Source organism: Salvelinus alpinus, chromosome 5, assembly GCF_045679555.1.
Source record: "Salvelinus alpinus chromosome 5, SLU_Salpinus.1, whole genome shotgun sequence".
NCBI classification, from domain to species: Eukaryota; Metazoa; Chordata; class Actinopteri; order Salmoniformes; family Salmonidae; genus Salvelinus; species Salvelinus alpinus.
In genome coordinates, this window is record NC_092090.1 from 3,661,686 (window position 1) to 3,686,788 (window position 25,103).

The 25,103-nt window shown below is 43.6% G+C and overlaps 1 protein-coding gene across 5 annotated transcripts in view; it reads left to right on the forward strand.

The window, feature by feature from the left end:
• The window catches only part of LOC139575434 (b(0,+)-type amino acid transporter 1-like), an 84,790-nt gene that overhangs the window by 52,344 nt on the left and 7,343 nt on the right, over window positions 1–25,103 (forward strand). For all 5 annotated transcript variants that reach the window (XM_071400385.1, XM_071400387.1, XM_071400384.1 and 2 more), the window contains 7 exons: window positions 1,524–1,766; window positions 2,492–2,617; window positions 4,425–4,524; window positions 6,352–6,396; window positions 7,819–7,942; window positions 8,114–8,217; window positions 8,379–8,475. In XM_071400385.1, the coding sequence (XP_071256486.1) occupies window positions 1,524–1,766; window positions 2,492–2,617; window positions 4,425–4,524; window positions 6,352–6,396; window positions 7,819–7,942; window positions 8,114–8,217; window positions 8,379–8,475 (839 nt within the window). The remainder of the gene's footprint in view (window positions 1–1,523; window positions 1,767–2,491; window positions 2,618–4,424; window positions 4,525–6,351; window positions 6,397–7,818; window positions 7,943–8,113; window positions 8,218–8,378; window positions 8,476–25,103) is intronic.

A 25,103-nucleotide genomic window follows, 5' to 3' on the forward strand; every position in this document is an offset into this window, starting at 1 on the left:
CGTGCTCAGCCCCCTCCTGTACTCCCTGTTCACTCATGACTGCATGGCCAGGCACAACTCCAACACCATCATTACATTTGCCAATGACACAACAGTGGTAGGCCTGATCACCGACAACAACGAGACAGACAGCCTATAGGGAGAAGGTCAGAGACCTGGCCAGGTGGTGCCAGGACAACAACCTCTCCCTCAACGTGATCAAGGAGATGGAGATGATTGTGGACTACAGGAAAAAGAGGGCCGAGCATGCCCCCATTCTCATCGACGGGGCTGCAGTTGAGCAGGTTGAGAGCTTCAAGTTCCTTGGCGTCCACATCACCAACAAACTAACATGGTCCAAGTACACCATGACAGTCGTGAAGCGGGCATGACAAAATCCATTCCCCCTCAGTGGACTGAAAACATTTGGCATGGGTCCTCAGATCCTCAAAAAGTTCTACATCTGCACCATCGAGAGCATCCTGACTGGTTGCATCACTGCCTGGTATGGCAAATGCTCGGCCTCCGACCGCAAGGCGCTACAGAAGGTAGTGCCAACCAGGACGGTGTCATACCAGGCGGTGTCAGAGGAAGGCCCTGAAAATTGTCAAAGACTCCAGCCACCCTAGTCGTAGACTGTTCTCTCTGCTGCCGCACGGCAAGCGGTACCGGAGCGCCAAGTCTAGGTCCAAGAGACTTCTAAACAGCTTCTACCCCCAAGCCATAAGACTCCTGAACATCTAGTCAAATGGCTACCCAGACACATTGACCCCCCCCCCTCCCCACCACTGCCACTCTCTGTTATCATCTATGCATAGTCACTTTAATTAACTCTACCTACATGTACATACTACCTCAACTAACCGGTGCACCCGCACATTGACTCTGTACCGGCACCCCCCTGTATATAGCCTCCACATTGACTCTGTACCGTAATACCCTGTATATAGCTTCCACATTGACTCTGTACCGTAATAACCTGTATATAGCCTCCACACCCCCCTGTATATATTGTTATTTTTTAATTAATTTAATTTAATTAATCTTTAATTACTTGTTACTTTTATCTCTTATTCTTATCCATATTTTTTGAAATTGCACTGTTGATTAGGGGCTCGTAAGTAAAGATTTCACTGCAGTTGTGACTAATAACATTTGATTTGATTGATCAATTAAGACCTAGACAACCAGGTGAGCTCCTAACTAGTCAATTAAGACCTAGATAACCAGGTGAGTTCCTAACTAGTCAATTAAGACCTAGACAACCAGGTGAGTTCCTAACTAGTCAATTAAGACCTAGACAACCAGGTGAGCTCCTAACTAGTCAATTAAGACCTAGATAACCAGGTGAGTTCCTAACTAGTCAATTAAGACCTAGACAACCAGGTGAGTTCCTAACTAGTCAATTAAGACCTAGACAACCAGGTGAGCTCCTAACTAGTCAATTAAGACCTAGACAACCAGGTGAAAGGAAATCCCCTGAAGCAACAGTAGGACTAGTGTCAACTAACTGCCTGTCTCTGAGCCTGCCTGTCTGTCTGCAGGGGCGCTGTGCTATGCGGAGCTGGGCACCATGATCACTAAGTCTGGAGGGGAATACCCGTACCTGATGGAGGCCTTTGGGTCAGTGATGGCCTACCTCTACTCATGGAGCACAATCATGGTCTTAAAGCCCTCCTCCTTCGCCATCATCGCCCTAAGCTTCGCAGAGTACGCCTCCACGCCATTCTACCCAGGATGCACTCCTCCCATTGTGGTCACCAAGTGCCTGGCTGCAGCGTGCATATGTGAGTGTAAATACTTGTAGAATTATGAAAAATTGTAATAGAAAACAAATTGGCATGCACTTCCTGAATGGACTGAATTAAAACCATGGCGCTATCTAAATGTTCTTTCCTTGCATCCAATGATATTGGAGGAGAAGATCCAAGGTCCCTCCCCTCTGACCTTCTTCTCCAATGCCTTTTGAGAAGAGATGATGCCTGGGATCGAGTAAAGATGAATTTAAAAAAGCCATGACTTGACCCCCACCGTCCTCTTCCTGCCTTGTGTTCTCCTCCTCCTCCTCTTCCCCTTTTCTCCTCCTCTTCCCCGTCTCCTCCTCCTCTTCCTTTTTTCTTCTCCTCTTCCTCGTCTCCTCCTTCTCTTCCTCCCACCTCCTGCCCCCGCCTCCTGCTCCTCTAGTATCCTAGATACCATCAACTGTTGTTGTTCTCTTGAGCTGTTAACCCCTAAACTGCTCACCAGGCACTACACTAGCAGTACACTCGTAGCTGCCCATTGTTCCAGCCTCGTGTGTGTGTGTGTGTGTGTGTGTGTGTGTGTGTGTGTGTGTGTGTGTGTGTGTGTGTGTGTGTGTGTGTGTGTGTGTGTGTGTGTGTGTCTCTGTGTCTCTATGTGTGTGTGTGTCGGAGGGGTTGACTACAGCAGAATACCAACTTCTTTCTCGTATGGATTAATAAAATATTCCTCCTCTCCTTCCTTCCTCTTCCTCTCCTTCCTCCTCCTCCAGTTCTGATAGTGTTGGTGAACTGTCTCAGTGTGAAGCTAGCCAGCTATGTCCAGAACTTCTTCACTGCAGCCAAGCTTCTCATCATCCTGGTCATCATAGTGGCGGGCATCGTCCTCTTGGCACAAGGTTGGTACTTTACACATTCTGTCTGTCTGCCAAATGGCACCCTATTCCCTTTATAGTGCACTACTTTAGACCAGAACCCTATGGCACTCTATTCCCTTTATAGTGCACTACTTTAGACCAGAGCCCTATGACACCCTATTTCCCGGTTCTGACTTAGAATATGTGGACAACTACAAATACCTAGGTGTCTGGTTAGACTGTAAACTCTCCTTCCAGACTCACATCAAACGTCTCCAATCCAAAGTTAAATCTAGAATTGGCTTCCTATTTTGCAACAAAGCATCCTTCACTCATGCTGCCAAACATACCCTCGTAAAACTGACCATCCTACCGATCCTCGACGACGGTGATGTCATTTACAAAATAGCCTCCAATACCCTACTCAATAAATTGGATGCAGTCTATCACAGTGCCATCTGTTTTGTCACCAAAGCCACATATACTACCCACCACTGCGACCTGTACGCTCTCGTTGGCTGGCCCTCGCTTCATACTCGTCGCCAAACCCACTGGCTCCAGGTCATCTACAAGTCTCTGCTAGGTAAAGTCCCCCTTATCTCAGCTCACTGGTCACCATAGCAGCACCTACCTGTAGCACGCGCTCCAGCAGGTATATCTCTCTGGTCACCCCCAAAGCCAATTCCCCCTTTGGCCGCCTCTCCTTCCAGTTCTCTGCTGCCAATGACTGGAACGAACTACAAAAATCTCTGAAACTGGAAACACTTATCGCCCTCACTAGCTTTAAGCACCAGCTGTCAGAGCAGCTCACAGATTACTGCACCTGTACATAGCCCATCTATAATTTAACCCAAACAACTACCTCTTCCCCTACTGTATTTATTTACTTATTTATTTTGCTCCTTTCAACCCCATTATTTCTATTTCCCTATACATCCCTCAGAGCCCTACGGACCCCTATACATCCATCAGAGCCCAATAGATCCATCAGAGCTCTATACATCCCTCAGATCCCCCAGAGCCCTACGGATCCCCCAGAGCCCTGTAGATCCCAACGGATCCCCCAGAGCCCTGTAGATCCCAACGGATCCCCCAGAGCCCTGTAGATCCCAACGGATCCCCCAGAGCCCTATACATCCCTCAGATTTATCAGAGCTCTGTAGATCCCCCAGATCCCGGTAAGATTCCCCAGAACCCAGACCCCTACAGATCCCGGTAAGATTCCCCAGAACCCAGACATCCCTCAGAGCCCTACAGATCCCAGTAAGATTCCCCAGAACCCATACATCCCTCAGAGCCCTACAGATCCCAGTAAGATTCCCCAGAACCCAGACATCCCTCAGAGCCCTACAGATCCCAGTAAGATTCCCCAGAACCCAGACATCCCTCAGAGCCCTACAGATCCCTCAGAGCCGTATATTTATTTTTTCTTTTACCTTTATTTAACGAGGTAAGTCAGTTAAGAACAAATTCTTATTTTCAATGACGGCTTAGGAACAGTGGGTTAGCTGCCTTGTTCAGGGGCAGAATGACAGATTTTTACCTTGTCAGCTTGGGGATTCGATCTTGCAACCTTTCGGTTACTAGTCCAACGCTCTAACCGCTAGGCTACCCTGCCGCCCCGTATATATCCCTCGGAGCCCTATGGATCCTGGTCAAAAGTAGGGCACTTCTGTATAGAATAGGGTACCATTTTGGGATGAAAACTTTGCCATCTATTCCAGTACCCTGTATTATCATGTGGAAGTTTCAAATATCACTCTATACTGTAGTACTTTTGGGTACACCCTATGGGCCCTGGTCAAAAGAATGAATATTAAAATGTATATACTGTCACATTTGTGTCCAGGAAACACTGAGAATCTGTCCAACCCATTTGAAGGAGCCTCAACCTCCTTTGGATCCATTGGACTGGCGTTTTACAACGGGCTCTGGGCCTACGATGGGTGGTAAGACTACACCTGCATCCCAAATGGCACCCTACTTCCTATATAGGTCACTACTTTTATAATCTAGTCAGGGGGGCCCGTAGCGCTCTAGTCAGGGGGGCCCGTAGTGCTCTAGTCAGGGCCCATAGCGCTCTAGTCAGGGGGGCCCGTAGTGCTCTAGTCAGGGGGGCCCGTAGTGCTCTAGTCAGGGCCCGTAGTGCTCTAGTCAGGGCCCGTAGTGCTCTAGTCAGGGCCCATAGCGCTCTAGTCAGGGGGGCCCGTAGTGCTCTAGTCAGGGGGGCCCGTAGTGCTCTAGTCAGGGCCCGTAGTGCTCTAGTCAGGGCCCGTAGTGCTCTAGTCAGGGGGGCCCGTAGCGCTCTAGTCAGGGTCCGTAGTGCTCTAGTCAGGGGGGCCCATAGCGCTCTAGTAAGGGGGACCCGTAGCGCTCTAGTCAGCGGGCCCATAGTGCTCTAGTCAGGGGGCCCGTAGCGCTCTAGTCAGGGGGGCCCATAGCGCTCTAGTCAGGGGGGCCCCGTAGTGCTCTAGTCAGGGGGGCCTGCAGTGCTCTAGTCAGGGGGGCCCGTAGCGCTCTAGTCAGGGGGCCCGTAGCGCTCTAGTCAGGGCCCATAGTGCTCTAGTCAGGGGGCCCATAGCGCTCTAGTCAGGGGGGCCCATAGTGCTCTAGTCAGGGGGCCCATAGCGCTCTAGTCAGGGCCCATAGTGCTCTAGTCAGGGGGGCCCATAGCGCTCTAGTCAGGGGGGCCTGCAGTGCTCTAGTCAGGGGGGCCCGTAGCGCTCTAGTCAGGGGGGCCCGTAGTGCTCTAGTCAGGGGGGCCCGTAGTGCTCTAGTCAGGGGGGCCCATAGCGCTCTAGTCAGGGGGGCCCATAGCGCTCTAGTCAGGGGGGCCCATAGCGCTCTAGTCAGGGGGCCCATAGTGCTCTAGTCAGGGGGGCCCGTAGCGCTCTAGTCAGGGGGCCCATAGCGCTCTAGTCAGGGGGGCCCATAGCGCTCTAGTCAGGGGGGCCCGTAGCTCTAGTCAGGGGGGCCCAAAGAGCTCTAGTCTAAAGTAGTCCACTAAGTAGGGGATCGGGTACCATTGGGGATGTATCCTATCTCTCTGTTCTTATCACTTCCTCAATAAAACAGTTTTATGGTTTTGAGATTTCTGTTTTGAATGTCGACCCAACCTGTTTAAACGTGTTTCTATTAGCACGTGTCGTCTCTCAGGAATGTTCTATAAACACGTGTTGTCTCTCAGGAATGTTCTATAAACACGTGTTGTCTCTCAGGAATGTTCTATAAACACGTGTTGTCTCTCAGGAATGTTCTATAAACACGTGTTGTCTCTCAGGAATGTTCTATTAACACGTGTTGTCTCTCAGGAATGTTCTATAAACATGTGTTGTCTCTCAGGAATGTTCTATAAACACGTGTTGTCTCTCAGGAATGTTCTATAAACATGTGTTGTCTCTCAGGAATGTTCTATTAACACGTGTTGTCTCTCAGGAATGTTCTATAAACATGTGTTGTCTCTCAGGAATGTTCTATAAACACGTGTTGTCTCTCAGGAATGTTCTATAAACACGTGTTGTCTCTCAGGAATGTTCTATAAACACGTGTTGTCTCTCAGGAATGTTCTATAAACACGTGTTGTCTCTCAGGAATGTTCTATAAACACGTGTTGTCTCTCAGGAATGTTCTATAAACACGTGTTGTCTCTCAGGAATGTTCTATAAACATGTGTTGTCTCTCAGGAATGTTCTATAAACACGTGTCGTCTCTCAGGAATGTTCTATAAACACGTGTTGTCTCTCAGGAATGTTCTATTAACACGTTTTGTCTCTCAGGAATCAGCTGAACTTTATAACAGAGGAGCTGGAAAACCCATACAGGTGAGTGTCCATACAACTAACATTTAGGCTGCGTCCAAAATGGCTCCCTGTTCCCCGATGGGCCCTGGTCAATAGTAGTGCACTATGTAAGGAACAGAGCCCTGGTCAACAGTAGTGCACTATGTAAGGAACAGGGCCCTGGTCAACAGTAGTGCACTATGTAAGGAACAGGGTGCCATTTGGAATGCAGCTTACTTAGCCTGGATTTCCACTGTCATTCATCAGAGACTCCTGTCCAAAGTGACTACCAGTGCAGCGAGTGCATCATATACTGCTCACTAATAGCAGTGCGTGGGTAATACCACTGAGGAAGCCAAGCGTGGGTAATATCACTGGGGAATATCCGTGTCCATTCATCCATGGTTTAGGAAAGGGCCGATTTGGCTAGCTAGTGCATCAACACAAGCAGACCAGAAACAGACACGTTTTTCTGACAATGATGACGTTTTGCCTAGGATGTGATTTGATTGGTGTGAAGCCAAATTCAAAGTGGCCTCCCTTGTGGGGTGGGTTTGCTGCACCCACAGCTGAGCTCATCTCAACGCTGATTGGCTAATTTATTTTATTTTTACAAATATCAAGGGAGGTTAAATGCTCGCTGGCATCTGTCAATCAAGTGCTACTGCGGCAACATGTCATACTCATTTTGGCCAGACAGCATCAGATACATCTGCTACACATACTGAGACAAAGGGGCGCTGTTTCCCTCGCTAATATGATTTCTCTGATGAGATTGATTCAGCCACTTGAGGTTCTGAGAATGTTTGATTCAGCCACTTGAGAATTGAAGGAAAATTATGAAAACACAGAGACAAAAGATAAATTGTTTAATAATTGTATTTGTTTTATTGGTCTGATTTTCGTGGAAGCTTGGCTTCCCTTGGCATTCACGCGCCACTGCCTTTACTGGTTGGACGATAACAAGAGATTTCTCAACTCTCTGTCTCTCTCTCCATCTGTGTGCTACATGATCCTCTAACACTGGTGTCTGTGTACCATGTGTTGGTTGTAGTCTCTCTATCTCACACTAACACTCTCTCTCTATCTCTCTCTCTCTCTATATATATATATATATCTCTCTCTCTCTCTCTCTCTCTCTCTCTCTCTCTCTCTCTCTCTCTCTCTCTCTCTCTCTCTCTCTCTCTCTCTCTCTCTCTCTCTCTCTCTCTCTCTCTCTCTCTCTCTCTCTCTCTCTCTCTCTCTCTCTCTCTCTCTCTCTCTCTCTCTCTCTCTCTCTCTCTCTCTCTCTCTCTCTCTCTCTCTCTCTCTCTCTCTCTCTCTCTCTCTCTCTCTCTCTCTCTCTCTCTCTCTCTCTCTCTCTCTCTCTCTCTCTCTCTCTCTCTCTCTCTCTCTCTCTCTATCTCTCTCTCTCTCTCTCTCTCTCTGTCTCTCTCTCTCTCTCTCTCTCTCTCTCTCTAACAGAAACCTTCCCCTGGCCATTATCATTGGTATTCCCTTGGTGTCTGTGTGCTATGTGCTGGTCAACATTGCATACTTCAGTGCCATGACCGCTACGGAACTACTGCAGTCTCCCGCTGTCGCTGTGGTAAGAGGGTCGTCATGGAGATAGAGAGGGACGGAGACAGAGGAAGCCATTGGTTTGGCTCATCATATCTCCCTTAGCAAGAACAAGATGCATTCTTTTCAACAACAAACAATTACATTTTATTTATTGTATCCCCCCGTCTCCTCGGAGGGACTTGTTTGTGCCCCTTAGACTTTTGGTGACAGAGTGCTGTACCCCCTGTCGTGGGTAGTCCCTGTGTTTGTCGTCTTCTCCACCTTCGGGGCGGCCAATGGGAGCTGTTTCACTGCCGGCAGGTAAAGGGAAAACTTCAGGAAGACGTTTTCTTTGCTAATCAAATTTAATCAAACAAAATGTTTATAAAGCCTGTTTTTTATATCAGCAGTTGTCACAAAGTGTTAAAACATATTGCCAATATTATGTTGAACTAACGTGTTTGTGCTCTGTCCCACCTCAGGCTGACCTATGTGGCAGGAAGAGAGGGTCACATGGTAAAGATCTTGTCCTATATCAGTCTGAAGCGTCTCACTCCTTCCCCCGCCGTCATCTTCAATGTAAGTCTGAGATACAGCGCCTTGTAAAAGTATTCATCCCTCTTGGTGTTTTTCCTATTTAGTTGCATTACAACCTGTAATTTAAATAGATTTTTATTTGGATTTCATGTAATGGACAAACACAAAATAGTCCAAAATGGGGAAAAGACATTAAAAAAATTATTACATGTTTCAATAAATCCCCCAAATAAAATATAACGAAAAAGTGGTGCGTGCATATGTATTCACCCCCTTTGCTATGAAGCCCCTAAATAAGATCTGGTGCAACCAATTACCTTCAGAAGTCACATAATTAGTTAAATAAAGTCCACCTCTGTGCAATCTAAGTGTCACATGATCTCAGTATATTTACACCTGTTCTGAAAGGCCCCAGAGTCTGCAACACCACCAAGCAAGCGGCACCATGAAGACCAAGGAGCTCTCCCAACAGGTCAGGGACAAATTGTGGAGAAGTACAGATCAGGGTTGGGTTATAAAAAAATATCCTAATCTTTGAACATCCCATGGAGCACCATTTAAATCAATTTTTTTTAATGGAAAGAATATGGCACCACAACAAACCTGACAAGAGAGGGCCGCCCACCAAAACTCACGGACCAGGCAAGGAGGGCATTAATCATAGAGGCAACAAAGAGATCAAAGATAACCCTGAAGGAGCTGCAAAGCTCCACAGCGGAGATTGGAGTATCTGTCCATAGGATCACTTTAAGCCGTACACTCCACAGACCTGGGCTTTACGGAAATCTGGCCAGAAAAAAAGCCATTGCTTAAAGAAAAAAATAAGCAAACATGCTTGGTGTTAACCAAAAGGCGTGTGGGAGACTCCCCAAACACATGGAAGAAGGTACTCTGGTCAGATGAGACTAAAATTGAGCTTTTTAGCCATCAAGGAAAACGCTATGCCTGGCGCAAACCCAACACCTCTCATCACCCTGAGAACACCATCCCCACAGATAAGCATGGTGGTGGCAATATCATGCTGTCGGGATGTTTTTTTCATCGGCAGGGACTGGGATACTGGTCAGAATTGAAGGAATGATGGATGGCGCTAAATACAGGGAAATTGTTGAGGGAATCCTTTTTCAATCTTCCAGAGATTTGAGACTGGGACGGAGGTTCACCTTCCAGCAGGACAATGACCCTAAACATACTGCTAAAGCAACACTTGAGTGGTTTAAGGGGAAACATTTAAATGTCTTGGAATGGCCTAGTCAAAGCCCAGACCTCAATCCAATTGAGAATCTGTGGTATGACTTAAGACTTAAGATTGCTGTACACCAGCGGAACCCATCCAACTTGAAGGAGCTGGGGTACTTTGGCCTTGAAGAATGGGCAAAAATCCCAGTGGCTAGATGTGCCAAGCTAATAGAGACATACCCCAAGAGACTTGCAGCTGTAATTGCTGCAAAAGGTGGCTCTACAAAGGATTGACTTTGGGCTGGTGAATAGTTATGCACGCTCAAGTCTTCAGTTTTTTGTCTTATTTCCTGTTTGTTTCACAAAAATAAATATTTTGCATCTTCAAAGTGGTCGGCATGTTGTGTAAATCAAATGATACAAACCCCCACCAAAAATCTATTTTAATTACAGGTTGTAAGTAAAAAAAAACATTTTAGAAAAATGCCAACGGGGATGAATACTTTCGCAAGCCACTGTATTACATGTTGTCTCTGTTGATCTCCTCACCTCAACTCTACCCAGCTCATTGTACTCTAACTCTTGTCCCAGGGAGGTTCTGAGAATGTTCTACTCTGGTTCAAGGGAGGTTCTGAGAATGTTTAACCTCTTGAGATTACAGGGGGTGCTATTTTCGCATTAGCATAATTTGCTCTACAGATTAAACTGCCTCTTATTCAATTATTTCTCTTACTATATGCATATAAATAATACCATTGGAAAGAAAACAATCCCTAGTTTCTAAAACCGTTTCAATTTTGTCTCTGAGTGATACAGAAGTCATTCCACAGCACTTTCCATGACCAAGAACATAAAATCAAGATGTGTTATGCTGGCTTCAAAGCTCTGCCTATATATGGTCGTGCCCCCTATGACCAGAAACACACTTCATTCGCCTTCCTCTGGTTGTCAAGAGGACGTCAGAGGAGAAATCCTTTGTTTATCTGGGACTGACGTGAAATAGGACCCATTTCTTTGGCGTGACCGACAACTTCCGGTTTACTGAATCGCTCGAATTTGAGCTGCGATTGTGTACTGTTTTGCTGGCGTTATGTATGAAAACTATCTCCGTGTCGAATTTTGTTTGATACATGTGACCATATCATCGTAATGTATGTTTTTTCAATATAGTTTAATCAGATTATTTGAATTTTTCCGGGAGTTTTGCGGTGTTCCGTTGTCGGATTGTATTTACGTTTGAGAAATCCGTGCCACTCGACCGGTACCTGTGCTAAATGGAGTGGGCAAGGAACAATTCTGAACAGAACCAACGACTCATCTTGACAAAGGACACTTTGATCAACATTCTGATGAAAGATCAGCCATAGTAAGACCCAATTTACGATGTTATATCATATCTGTTGTGCATGTGAACTGGCCGTGGGCGCCTAGCCGAATCTGCCTGGTAAAAATATTGTGTCCTTTGCTAACGTGGTTAGCTAATAGATTTACATATTGTGTCTTCCCTGTAAAACATTTTAAAAATCTGAAATGGTGGCTTTATTCACAAGACCTGTATCTTTCATCTGGTGTCTTAGACTTGTGATTTAATGATATTTAGATGCTACAAGTTACTTGTGACGCTATGCTAGCTATGCTACTCAGTGGGGTGGAGGGTGGGGGGTGCTACCGGATCAGGGTTGGTGACTCGTGAGAAGTTAACTCTGGTTCCAGGGAGGTTCTGAGAATGTTTTACACTGGTTCCAGGGAGGTTCTGAGAATGTTTTACTCTGGTTCCAGGGAGGTTCTGAGAATGTTTTATTCTGGTGCCCTGAGAGTTTTCCTAGGAGGATTTATTAACACACATTCTAAGGCGTCACTACAGACCTGGGTTCGATGACCGGGAGTCCCATGAGGCGGCACACAATTGGCCCAGCATCGTCCGGGTTATGGGAGGGTTTGGCCAGCCGGGACTATCCTTGTCCCATCGCGCTCTAGCAACTCCTTGTGGCGGGCCGGGCACCTTCAAGCTGACTTCGGTCGCCAGCTGGACGCTGTTTCCTCCGACACCTTGGCTTCCGGGTTGAGCGAGCAGTGTGTCAAGAAGCAGTGCGGGTTGGCAGGGTCGTGTTTTGGTTAACATTATTTTTTTATGACTTCCTCTGTACCCCACAATTATATGTAATACAATTATATGTAAGGGAACACCCCCCTGAAATGGACAAAAATGAATGGGAAGTTATTGGCACCGTACGAAACATTTACACGATGTACAATACCACTCAATTCGGCGTTGTTTCATTCAAAACTGATTGCAAATGCCATATGGCAAATGCCAATTGTAACACTCCAAAAATCAAATAGATGGCAAGTGCGCTCTACTGTAATTTTTCATTTTGCAAATGTAACACAAGTGAAGACCCAAGAGTAAAATTTTGAACATTTGAACATTTTTGCAAAAACTTATCACCCCCTTAAAGTGCTTTCTGGACTGTTTTTCGAAATTCTTTCGGTTTTTATGTCAATTACACATGTATAACTACTGTATGAACATACTTTTGTCAAATTTTATTATCATGTTTTTTTTTTAAATTTTAACTTGTACATAAGGAATATCTTTTGTACATTTGCAATATGATTTCATAGGAAGTCAAAAGTTGAAATTTATAAAAAACTTATCACCCCCTTTAAAAAACAGCTTTCTGGACCGTTTTTGCAAAATTCTTTCGATTTTTATGTCAATTACACATGTATAAGAACAGTATGAACATACTTTTGTCAAATTTTGTTATCATATTTATTTTATTTTTTTACTTGTCCATAAGGCATATGTTTTGTACATTTGCAATATGATTTCATAGGAAGTCGAAAATTCCCCAAAATTTGAAAAAACGTATCACCCGCTTAAAGTGCTTTCTGGACCATTTTTTGAAATTCTTTAGATTTTTTTTGTCAATAACACATGTATAAGAACTGTATGAACATACTTTTATCATTTTATTATCAGCATTTTTTAAAACTTGTCCATAAGGCATATGTTTTGTCCATTTGCAATATGATTTCATAGGAAGTCAAAAGTCGAAAATAACCTTCTTTTTTTTTACCTCCAAAATGACAAGGGGCACCCCCTATTGGATGGGCACGGGTGGGGGGTGCTCCCCACTGAAGGCATTGTAATCACAAGGTGCACGGCTGTCCATTTGCAGTATGTTTTAATGGGCATTTACCATCACTTTGGATGGGCATGGGTGGGGGGTGCTCCCCACTAAAGGCATTGTAATCACCAGGTGCACGGCTGTCCATTTGCAGTATGTTTTAATGGGCATTTACCATCACGAATTTGACATGCTCAAAATACTGCAGAAATGCAGAACTCGGGATGGCCGGGCTGTGATAATGGCTCCTCTCCATCGCTCGTTGTGTTGATTTCATCATGTCCATTTGGTGATGTTTTTTCACTGTTGAATCAAATTGCAAATGTACAGACATCCATTTTTTTTTAAACCTCCATAAATCTCTCAGGCTGGCCCCCATTTACTTGGGGCCGTAGTATAGTGCTCCCATAGTGGGCATGGAAGTCTGGATTCCCCCTATAAGCATTTAGAACCGTATTGAAAATCGTGCCTGGTAACCCAAAACATGAAACAGAATATTTTTTTTATTTTTTTGAAAACCTCCATAAATCACTCAGGCCGGACCCCATTGACTTGGGGCCGTAGTATGGTGCTCCCATAGCGGACATGGATGTCTGGATGCCCCCTAAAAGCATTTAAAACCGTTTTTCAAATCGTGCCTGGTAACCCAAAACATGAAACATAGCCTAAAATACTAAAGAAATGCAAAATTGACTGGCCTGATGAACTCGGGATGGCCGGGCAGTGATAGTGGTTCCTCTCCATTGCTCGTTGTGTTGATTTCATCTTGTCCATTTGGTGATGTTTTTCACTGTTGAATCAAATTGCAAATGTACTGTGCATTTGCAATATGTTTTAATGGGCATATACCATCACGAATTTGACATGCACAAAAATACTGCAGAAATGCAAAATTGACTGGCCTGATGAACTCGGGGTGACCGGGCAGTGATAGTGGTTCCTCTCCATTGCTCGTTGGTGTTGATTTCAGAATGTCATTTTGGTGATGGTACCTCACTGTTTAAACATATTGCAAATGTACAGAAGTCAACTAGCAAGTCAGTGTCCATCAGTCAATTAGATATTTTCAGACACCAGACTGATACAAACTGACACCACACCCACTTTTTCCAACTCGTTTAGAAGCCAACTATCACATATTTCAGAGCAGGCCCAAAATTCACAGCGCACTCTATTTAAACCACAATAAAAACATATAACACGTAGTTACGTACTAGCTGCGGGACCAGTTCTGACATTATGTGTAGGCCTATGTGAGGTGACCTCGAATCCCAAGTTTTGGCTCGATAGATCATTCGGTGCCCGAGCAAGACCTTAATTGGTGCTTAAAATCCACCTTTTTCCATGCCTTGCTAAGGGGTCCTTGAATGAGCTATCGGACAGAAACGTTGGGGTCCGTCTCTATGGGCCGAGTCGGTTTCAATGCAACTAGTCTTGCGACTCTGGGACTTTTCTAAATGTTGTCATTTTCGTAATGGTCAAAATGAATTGAGGTTATTGCAAATGTACGAGGCTGTTTCTCGGTCCGAGAACCTTCTAGAGCCACATAACTCACCGTGCACTATCGACCTGAGCTTTATAACAGGTTTCTAAAGTTTCTGAACTCTAGGTCTGACGGTTCTATAATAGTTCGAACAAAGGTAACTATTGCAGGCACTGTCTGTCTCTACACCCCACAGTGTGTCACTCCATCCTTGCTGTGTGGGTGTGTGAGTTTTTCTTAAATCTGATGGGATGAATGACTGATTTACAGTTCATGAGGGTTGCCTAATCACACATATGAAGTTTTGGAAAGATTTTACTTTTTTAACCCTTCGAAACAGCACTTATGACCCCATTTTAAGGCACTTGCGGTTGGCATAGGAAGCTAAAAGTAAACACATATCCTCATTGGAGTAGGCTTTTACAGAATCCTGAGTTTTAAGTCTATACATTAAGAAGTAACTGATTTACATAGGTTTGAATGCACTCAGGCTGTGACCAGGCTTTAGACATAGATTCAGGCTTTTATTTAGAAAAATGAACGAGATTTTTCAAAAGTAGTCAAGTGTCCTCGGAATAGTTCCTGCGCGCGAGAGAGGAGCTCCCCATTTTCCTTTTCTCTCTTAAAACCTCTTATGGCTCAAATATCAGCAGTGAGTATCAGCAGTGGAAAGAGGTGGCCATTTCAAACGGCCTCGTACTCAATTCTTGTTCTTACAATATGCATATTATTATTACTTTTGGATAGAAAACACTGTCTAGTTTCTAAAACAGGTTTAATTATTTCTCTAAGTGAAACATAACTCTTTTTACAGCCCATTTTCTGTAAAAAGTGAAATTTCCAAGAAGCTATGTCTCTCTTCAAGATACTCTCTATAAAAGGCCTTGGCACTTAGAACTGTAGAAACACGTCACACGCCTTCCCCTGGATGTCATGCGGAAGTGAGAGAAGAAATGACTTGATTATCTCTGTCAGGGACTGAAAACAACATCTTGGAGTGATAAGTGCGGGCGCGAAGTAGGAACTGGACTGCGCTCCTGGAAAACACTCGTTATAGGTGAATATGACCTCCGGCTTCGATTTTTTTTGATACATGTCACAATATCATCCTAAAGTATGTTTTTTCAATATACTTTAATTATATTATTGAAATTTATTCTGGACTTTAGACGTGATGCGACGCAAGAATTTTGTCAAGACGGAGAGGTTAGCACGGCATGGCCAGTGTGCCATGCTAATTCAAGAGGGACATCGTTCGTTCTAGGTCCAAATGAACACGGTTCTGAACAAAGGACCCTTTGGAGAACATTCTGATGGAAAATCAACAAAGATAAGGACCCAATTTGGGATGCTTTTTCATATATCTGTCGAACTGTGCTATCGCTAGCGTTTGACTAGAATCAATGCTGCTGTGTGTTAGCTATTGTAGTAAGCTAATATAACGATATATTGTGTTTTCGCTGTAAAACACTTCAGAAATCGGAAATATTGTCTGTATTCACAAGATCTTTCTCTTTCATTAGCTATCCACCATATATTTCTCTGAAATGTTTTTTGATGTATAATTAGTATTTGACGTTGGTGTCTGTATTTTCTCTGGCTACTCTCGTGCGATTTCTGACTGTAGCTATGATGGTGGCTAAGATGGTAGCAGTAATGTAAAACTGATTTATAGCTAAAATACGCAAATTCTTCGAACAAAACATAGATTTATTGTGTAACATGTTATAGGACTGTCATCTGAGGGAGTTTTTTCTAGGTTATTTAGGTTGGTTCTAGGTTAGTTCTAGGTTAGTTTGGTTAGCTTTGTGCATGCTACTTGCATGCTACCGTTGCTGTGAAAAATGTCTGTCTGTCTTTTGTATTTGGTGGTGAGCTAACATAAATATATGTGGTGTTTTCGCTGTAAAACACTTCAGAAATCGGAAATATTGTCTGTATTCACAAGATCTTTCTCTTTCATTAGCTATCCACCATATATTTCTCTGAAATGTTTTCTCATGTGTAATTAGTAGTTGACGTTGGTGTCTGTATTTTCTCTGGCTACTCCCGTGCGATTTCTGACTGTAGCTATGATGGTGGCTAAGATGGTAGCAGTAATGTAAAACTGATTTATAGCTAAAATATGCCATTTTTTTGAACAAAACATAGATTTATTGTGTAACATGTTATAGGACTGTCATCTGAGGTAGTTTTTTCTAGGTTATTTAGGTTGGTTTTAGGTTAGTTAGGTTGGCTTGTGCATGCTACTTCATCCTACTTGTGCTGTGAAAAATGTCTGTCCTCTTTTTTATTTGGTGGTGAGCTAACATAAATATATGTGGTGTTTTCTCTGTAAAACATTAAAAAAATCGGACATGTTGGCTGGATTGACAAGATGTTTATCTTTCAAATGCTGTATTGGACTTGTTAATGTGTGAAAGTTAAATATTAAAAAAAAATTGATTTTGAATTTCGCGCCCTGCACTTGAAGTGGCTGTTGTCATATTGTGCCCGGTGTCGGGCTTGCAGCCTGAAGAAGTTAACCTTTTCTCAATACAGGGGGTGCTGTTTCCACTTTGGAAAATATCGTCTCCAAATTAAACTGCCTCATACTCAATTCTTGCTTGTACAATATGCATATTATTATTACTATTGGATAGAAAACAATCTCTAGTTTCTAAAACCGTTTGAATTATGTCTGTGGGTGAACCAGAACTCTTTCTACAGCGAAAATCATGACAGGATATGCGAAGGTCAGAAAAATAGTCTCTGTTCTCAGATCAGTTTAAAGCTCTGTGTGTGCCCTATGGATCGAAATGAACTGCACCCGCCTTCCCCTGGATGTCAGTAACCAATGAGAAGTGGAATGGTGTTTCTACGTATTTCTCAGAGCTTATAAAAGGGCAAGGAACGAAGTGCGCTCTCTTTTCGACTTCCGCCATTACGCAACGCAAGACCTCAGGATAGCATTTTGAAACGCTCAGTTATCGGCCTTAGATATGTCCGTCTGTAATTTAATTCGATATAGGTGTTAGAAACATCATAACGAAGTTATTTGAAACCGATTTATATCAGTTTATGCGAGTATATTGCTATTTTCGGAATTTTCGTAGTATTGCGTTTGAGGATTTGGACATGTGTGTGCCACGTAGCTATTGTTAGCTGCTAGTTCCGAAGTTGAAGAGGACGTTTTACAACAAAGCAACGATTCTTTTGGACAAAGGACACCTTGCCCAAGATACTGATGGAAGCTCGTCCAAAAGTAAGAGCTATTTATGATTTTATTCCGTATTTATGTGGAAAAATGTAAACGCATTTGTCGGCCATTGTTGCGGCACTAGTCTGGCTGCAACGCACACTGTATGTCTAGTAACGTTAATTTTAAAAATCTAACTCAGCGGTTGCATTAATAACTAATGCATCTTTCATTAGCTGTCCAACCTGTATTTTTTTAGTCAATCTAATCGATAAATAATCGTAAACTTAGGTGCCTTTCCAAGATGGCGCCGGCCAGAATGCATGCCATGTTTTGACAGATTACATTGCATAACCACGATTTGTGATGCTAAATATGCACATTTTCGAACAAACTCTATATGCATTGTGTAATATGATGTTACAGGACTGTCATCTGAAGAATTCTGAGAAGGTTAGTGAAAAAATTAATATATTTTGGTGGTGATAACGTTATCGCGCTTTTTGCCTTGAATCAATGCTGGGGTGATGTTAGCTCATGTGGTATGCTAATATAACGTGTTTTCGCTGTAAAACGCTTAGAAAATCTGAAATATTGTCTGGATTCACAAGATCTGTGTGTTTCAATTGCTGTACGCTGTGTATTTTTAAGAAATGTTTTATGATGATTAATTAGGTAATACACGTTGCTCTCTGTAGTTATTCTAGTCGCTTTGGTGAGTTTTGTGATAGTGGCTGCAATAGTAAACTATGATTTATACCTGAAAAATGCACATTTTTCTAAAAAAAATATGCTATACCATAAATATGTTATCAGACTGTCATCTTATGAAGTTGTTTCTTGGTTAGTGGCTATATATATCTTTATTTAGTCGAATTAATGATAGCTACTGATGGAGTAAAAAACTGGTGGAGTAAAAAAAGTTGTGTCTTTTGCTAACGTGGTTAGCTAATAGATTTACATATTGTGTCTTCCCTGTAAAACATTTTAAAAATCAGAAATGATGGCTGGATTCACAAGATCTGTATCTTTCATCTGGTGTCTTGGACTTGTGATTTAATGATATTTAGATGCTAGTATTTACTTGTGACGCTATGCTAGGCTATGCTAGTCAGCTTTTTTACTGTGGGGGGTGCTCCCGGATCCGGGATGAGTACCAAGTAAAAGCTAACTAGGCCACTCAGGAACAAGTCTTCTTGCTAACAAACTCTTAACTTCTTAGCGCTAGGGGTCAGAATTCTTTTCTTTTTTTTAAAATAACGTGCCCAACGTAAACGGACATTTTCTCTGGCCCAGATCGTAGAATATGCATATAATTTACAGATTAGGATAGAAAACACTCCAAAGTTTCCAAAACTGTCAAAATATTGTCTGTGAGTATAACAATAGTTATTCTGCAAAAAAAAAACTGAGAAAACGTAACGAAACCTGAGAAAACGAAAACGTAAGTGATATATATATTTTTTTAAACTGTGTTTCTTGGCCAGTCTAACCTCCATTTAAAGGGGTATCAACCAGATTCCTTTTCCAATGGCTTCCTCAGGCTGTGACCAGGCTTTAGACATAGTTTCAGGCTTTTATTTAGAAAAATGAACGTCAGCACCATAACTGTATTTTTGAAAGCTTAACTTCTTATGGCTGCAGGGTCAGTATTGAGTAACTTGGAAAAATGTGCCCATTTCAAACGGCCTCGTACTCAATTCTTGCTCGTACAATATGCATATTATTGTTATTATTGTACTATTGGATAGAAAACACTCTCTAGTTTCTAAAACCGTTTGAATTTTTTCTCTGAGTGAAACAGAACTCCTTCTGCAGCCCACTTCCTGACAGGAAGTGAGATTTCTGAAATCGAGGTCTCTGTTCAAAGGCTTGCCTATAAATGGGCATGATACGTATTGGTATACATACACGTCATACACCTTCCCCTAGATGTCAAGAGGAAGTGAGAGAAGAAATCAGTGGATTATCTTGGTCTGAAGTGGAATAAATGCTCTTGGAATGAGTAGTCCGCCATTTCCTGTTTTTTCGAAAGCGCGAAGTTGGACCTGGAATCGCCTTCTGGAAAGCCGTCGTTATAGGCGAATACTATCTCCGGCTTTGATTTTATTTGATACATGTTACAATATCATCGTAAAGTATGTTTTTTCAATATAGTTTTATTAGATTATTGAAATTTATTCGGGACGTTAGGCGTGTTGCGTTGTCTGCTTTTGTTCAGGATGGAGAGCTTAGCACCACTTGGCTAGTGTGCTTGCTAATTCAAGAGGGAAAAAAGACCTTCTAAACCCAAACAAAGACGGTTCTGGACAAAGGACCCCTTGTACAACATTCTGATGGAAGATCAGCAAAAGTAGGACCCATTTTGGGATGATATTTCATATATCTGTCGAACTGTGCTATCACTACCGATTACCTGGAATCAATGCTGTTGTGTGTTAGCTATTGTAGTAAGCTAATATAACGCTATATTGTGTTTTCGCTGTAAAACACTTAAAAAATCTGAAATATTGGCTGTATTCACAAGATGTTTGTCTTTCATTTGCTATACACCATATATTTTTCAGAAATGTTTTTGATGAGTATTTAGGTATTTGACGTTGGTGTCTGTAATTACTCTGGTTGCTTCAGTGCTATATCTGACGGTAGCTGTGATGGTAGCATCAATGTAAAACTGATTTATACCTCAAATATGCACATTTTTCGAACAAAACATAGATTTATTGTGTAACATGTTATAGGACTGTCATCTGATGAAGTTGTTTCTAGGTTAGTTTGGTTGGATCTTGGTTAGTTAGGTTGGCTTTGTGCATGCTACCTGTGCTGTGAAAAATGTCTGTCCTTTTTTCTATTTGGTGGTGAGCTAACATAAATATACGTGGTGTTTTCGCTGTAAAACATTTTAAAAATCAGACATGTTGGCTGGATTCACAAGATGTTTATCTTTCAAATGCTGTATTGGACTTGTTAATGTGTGAAAGTTAAATATTCCCAAAAAATACATTTTGAATTTCGCGCCCTGCACTTGAGCTGGATGTTGTCATAAGTGTACCGGCACCGCCCTGCAGCCTGAAGAAGTTAATGAAATAGGTTTCCATGGCCGAGCAGCCGCACACAAGTCTCAGATCACCATACGCAATGCCAAGCGTCGGCTGGAGTGGTGTAAAGCCCACCGCCATTGGAGTTTTTTCAAAACTAGTCAAGTGTCCTCCGAATATTTCCTGCGCGCGCGGGAGGAGCTCACCATTTTCCGTTTGTCTCTTATTGAATAGGTTATGCTCCGGTTTAAATATTATCGATTATGTTTGTTAACTTCTTAGCGCTAGGGGTCAGAATTTTAATAAAATTAATCGCTTACCTTTGATAATCTTCGGATGTTTGCATTCACGAGACTCCCAGTTACACAACAAATCTTCTTTTTGTTCGATAAATATTACTTTTATCACAAAAAAACGCCATTTGGGTTGCGCGTTATGATGATAAAACAAAAGCCGTGTTCCGTTCGACAAATCCCAAAAAGTATCCGAAATGGTCGTAGAAACATTTCAAATGTTTTTATAATCAATCCTCAGGTTGTTTTTAACAAACATAATCGATACTATTTCCACCGGACCATAACCTCTTCATTAGAGTATTGACTTAAATCGTGTTGAAAATCTCTGTACCTCAGATGATAGAGTATGGTGCTTGCAAAGCCAAGATAGTGGGTTTAATTCCCAGGACCAAACACACACAAAATGTCTGCATGAATGATTGTAAGTCGCTTTGAATAAAAGCGTCTGATGAACGGCCTAATATATATTATAGCAACGATCAACAACCAACTTGACAGAGCTTGCAGAATTTTAAAAAGAATAATGTGCCTATATCTTGACCCATCACTTTATACATTACTGGCCCCCAGTGGCCTAACCTATAACCTAACCCATCACTTTATACATTACTGCCCCCCAGTGGCCTAACCTATAACCTGACCCATCACTTTATACATTACTGCCCCCCAGTGACCTAACCTATTACCTGACCCATCACTTTATACATTACTGCCCCCCAGTGACCTAACCTATAACCTGACCCATCACTTTATACATTACTGCCCCCCGGTGACCTAACCTATAACCTGACCTGACCCATCACTTTATACATTACTGCCCCACCAGTGACCTAACCTATAACCTGACCCATCACTTTATACATTACTGCCCCCCAGGGACCTAACCTATAACCTGACCTGACCCATCACTTTATACATTACTGCCCCCCAGTGATCTAACCTATTACCTGACCTGACCCATCACTTTATACATTACTGCCCCCCAGGGGCCTAAACTATAACCTGACCCATCACTTTATACATTACTGCCCCACAGTGGTCTAACCTATGACCTGACCCATCACTTTATACATTACTTTCCCACAGTGGCCTAACCTATAACCTGACCCATCACTTTATAAATTACTCCCCCACAGTGGCCTAATCTATAACCTGACCCATCACGTTATACATTACTGTCCCCCAGTGGCCTAACCTATAACCTGACCCATCACTTTATACATTACTGCCCCCCAGGGGCCTAACTTATAACCTGACCCATCACTTTATACATTACTGCCCCCAAGTGGCCTAAACTATAACCTGACCCATCACTTTATACATTACTGCCCCACAGTGGTCTAACCTATGACCTGACCCATCACTTTATACATTACTGTCCCCCAGGGGCCTAACTTATAACCTGACCCATCACTTTATACATTACTGTCCCCCAGGGGCCTAACTTATAACCTGACCCATCACTTTATACATTACTGCCCCCAAGTGGCCTAAACTATAACCTGACCCATCACTTTATACATTAATGCCCCCCAGTGGCCTAAACTATAACCTGACCCATGACTTTATACATTACTGCCCCACAGTGGTCTAACCTATGACCTGACCCATCACTTTATACATTACTGCCCCCCAGTGGCCTAACCTATAACCTGACCCATCACTTCATACATTACCGCCCCCCAGTGACCTAACCTATGACCTGACCCATCACTTTATACATTACCGCCCCCCAGTGACCTAACCTATGACCTGACCCATCACTTTATACATTACCGCCCCCCAGTGACCTAACCTATGACCTGACCCATCACTTTATACATTACCGCCCCCCAGTGACCTAACCTATGACCTGACCCATCACTTTATACATTACTGCCCCCCAGTGACCTAACCTATAACCTGACCCATCACTTTATACATTACTGCCCCCCAGTGGCCTAACCTATAACCCGACCCATCACTTTATACATTACTGCCCCCCAGTGACCTAACCTATAACCTGACCTGACCCATCACTTTATACATTACTGCCCCCCAGTGACCTAACATATAACCTGACCCATCACTTTATACATTACCGCCCCCCAGTGGCCTAACCGATAACCTGACCCATCACTTTATACATTACTGCCCCCCAGTGGCCTAACCTATAACCTGACCTGACCCATCACTTTATACATTACTGCCCCCCAGTGGCCTAACCTATAACCTGACCTGACCCATCACTTTATACATTACTGCCCCCCAGTGACCTAACATATAACCTGACCCATCACTTTATACATTACCGCCCCCCAGTGGCCTAACCTATAACCTGACCCATCACTTTATACATTACCGCCCCCCAGTGACCTAACCTATGACCTGACCCATTACTTTATACATTACTGTCCCCCAGTGGCCTAACCTATAACCTGACCCATCCCCTTAAACATTACTGCCCCCCAGTGGCCGAACATATAACCTGACCCATCCCCTTAAACATTACCGCCCCCAGTGACCTAACCTATGACCTGACCCATCACTTTATACATTACCGCCCCCCAGTGACCTAACCTATGACCTGACCCATCACTTTATACATTACTGCCCCCCAGTGGCCTAACCTATAACCTGACCCATCCCCTTAAACATTACTGCCCCCCAGTGGCCGAACCTATAACCTGACACATCACTTTATACATTACTGCCCCCCAGTGGCCTAACCTATAACCTGACACATCACTTTATACATTACTGCCCCACAGTGGTCTAACCTATAACCTGACCCATCACTTTATACATTACTGCCCCCCAGTGGTCTAACCTATAACCTGACCCACCCCCTTAAACATTACTGCCCCCCAGTGGTCTAACCTATAACCTGACCCACCCCCTTAAACATTACTGCCCCCCAGTGGTCTAACCTATAACCTGACCCACCCCCTTAAACATTACTGCCCCCCAGTGGCCGAACCTATAACCTGACCCAAGAAGTGCCATGCCAGAAAACACAGTCTGCTGTTAGAGAACTATGACAACCTCTGGTTCCGGTGGCATTGAAATGCAGGGGCCTTTTCGCGGCTTTCTTTTGCAAATGTCTATGAATTAACAGACTTATTTCCTGAAACGTGTCAATACTAAACATCATATTAAGGCAGAGAGTTCCAAACTCGGTCCTCGGGATCCCAAGGGGAGCACATTATGGGTTTTGCCCCAAACACGACACGGATGATTCAAATGATCAACGCTTGATGATTAGTTCATTATTTGAATCAGCTGTGTACCACTTTACATGTTGCATTTATATTGTAAGTATGTGGACACCCCTTCTATTAGTGGATTTGGCTATTTGAGCCACAGCCGTTGCTGACAGGTGTATACAATCCAGCACACTGCCATGGAATCTCCATAGACAAACATTGGGAGTAGAATGGCCTTATTGAAGATCTCAGGTACTTTCAACGTGGCACCGTCATAGGATGCCACCTTTCCAACAGGTCAGTTCGTCAAATTTCTTCCCTGCTATAGCTGCCCAGGTCAACTGTAAGTGCTGTTATTGTGAAGCGGAAACGTCTAGGAGCAACAACGTCTAAGCCTCGAAGTGGTAGGCCACACAAGCTAACAGAATGGGACCGCCGAGTGCTGAAGCGCGTTGAGAGTAGAAATCATCTGTCCTCGGTTGCAACACTCACTACTGAGTTCCAAACTGCCTCTGGAAGCAACGTCAGCACCATAACTGCCTCTGGAAGCAACGTCAGCACCAGAACTGCCTCTGGAAGCAATGTCAGCACCAGAACTGCCTCTGGAAGCAACGTCAGCACCAGAACTGCCTCTGGAAGCAACGTCAGCACCAGAACTGCCTCTGGAAGCAACGTCAGCACCAGAACTACCTCTGGAAGCAACGTCAGCACCAGAACTGTATTTTCAAAAGCTTAATGAAATGGGTTTCCATGGCCGAGCAGCCGCACACAAGTCTAAGATCACCGTACGCAATGCCAAGCATTGGGTGGAGGGGTGTAAAGCCCACCGCCATTGGCCTCTGGAGCAGTGGAAACGAGTTCTCTAGAGTGATGAATCACAATCTGGCAGCCAGACAGACGATACTGGTGACATATTAGTTTGTAGCTCACACGATGCGGGTTCTACAGGCGATTTCATTACCATTTTGTTGTCCGGATCTTCTCGTGTATTAAAAGGCTGCTTTTAGTTTCAGAAAAAGCATGTAAGATATATAATAGACGGAGGTTCGGACGAAAGTTGTTTTTTTAACAAACCCGCTTTGGTCCAGATGCGAGCGGGTGTTAAGAAGCACAGTTTGGCGGGTCATGTTTCGGACGACGCGTGACTCGACCTTTGCCTCTCCCGAGCCCGTTGGGG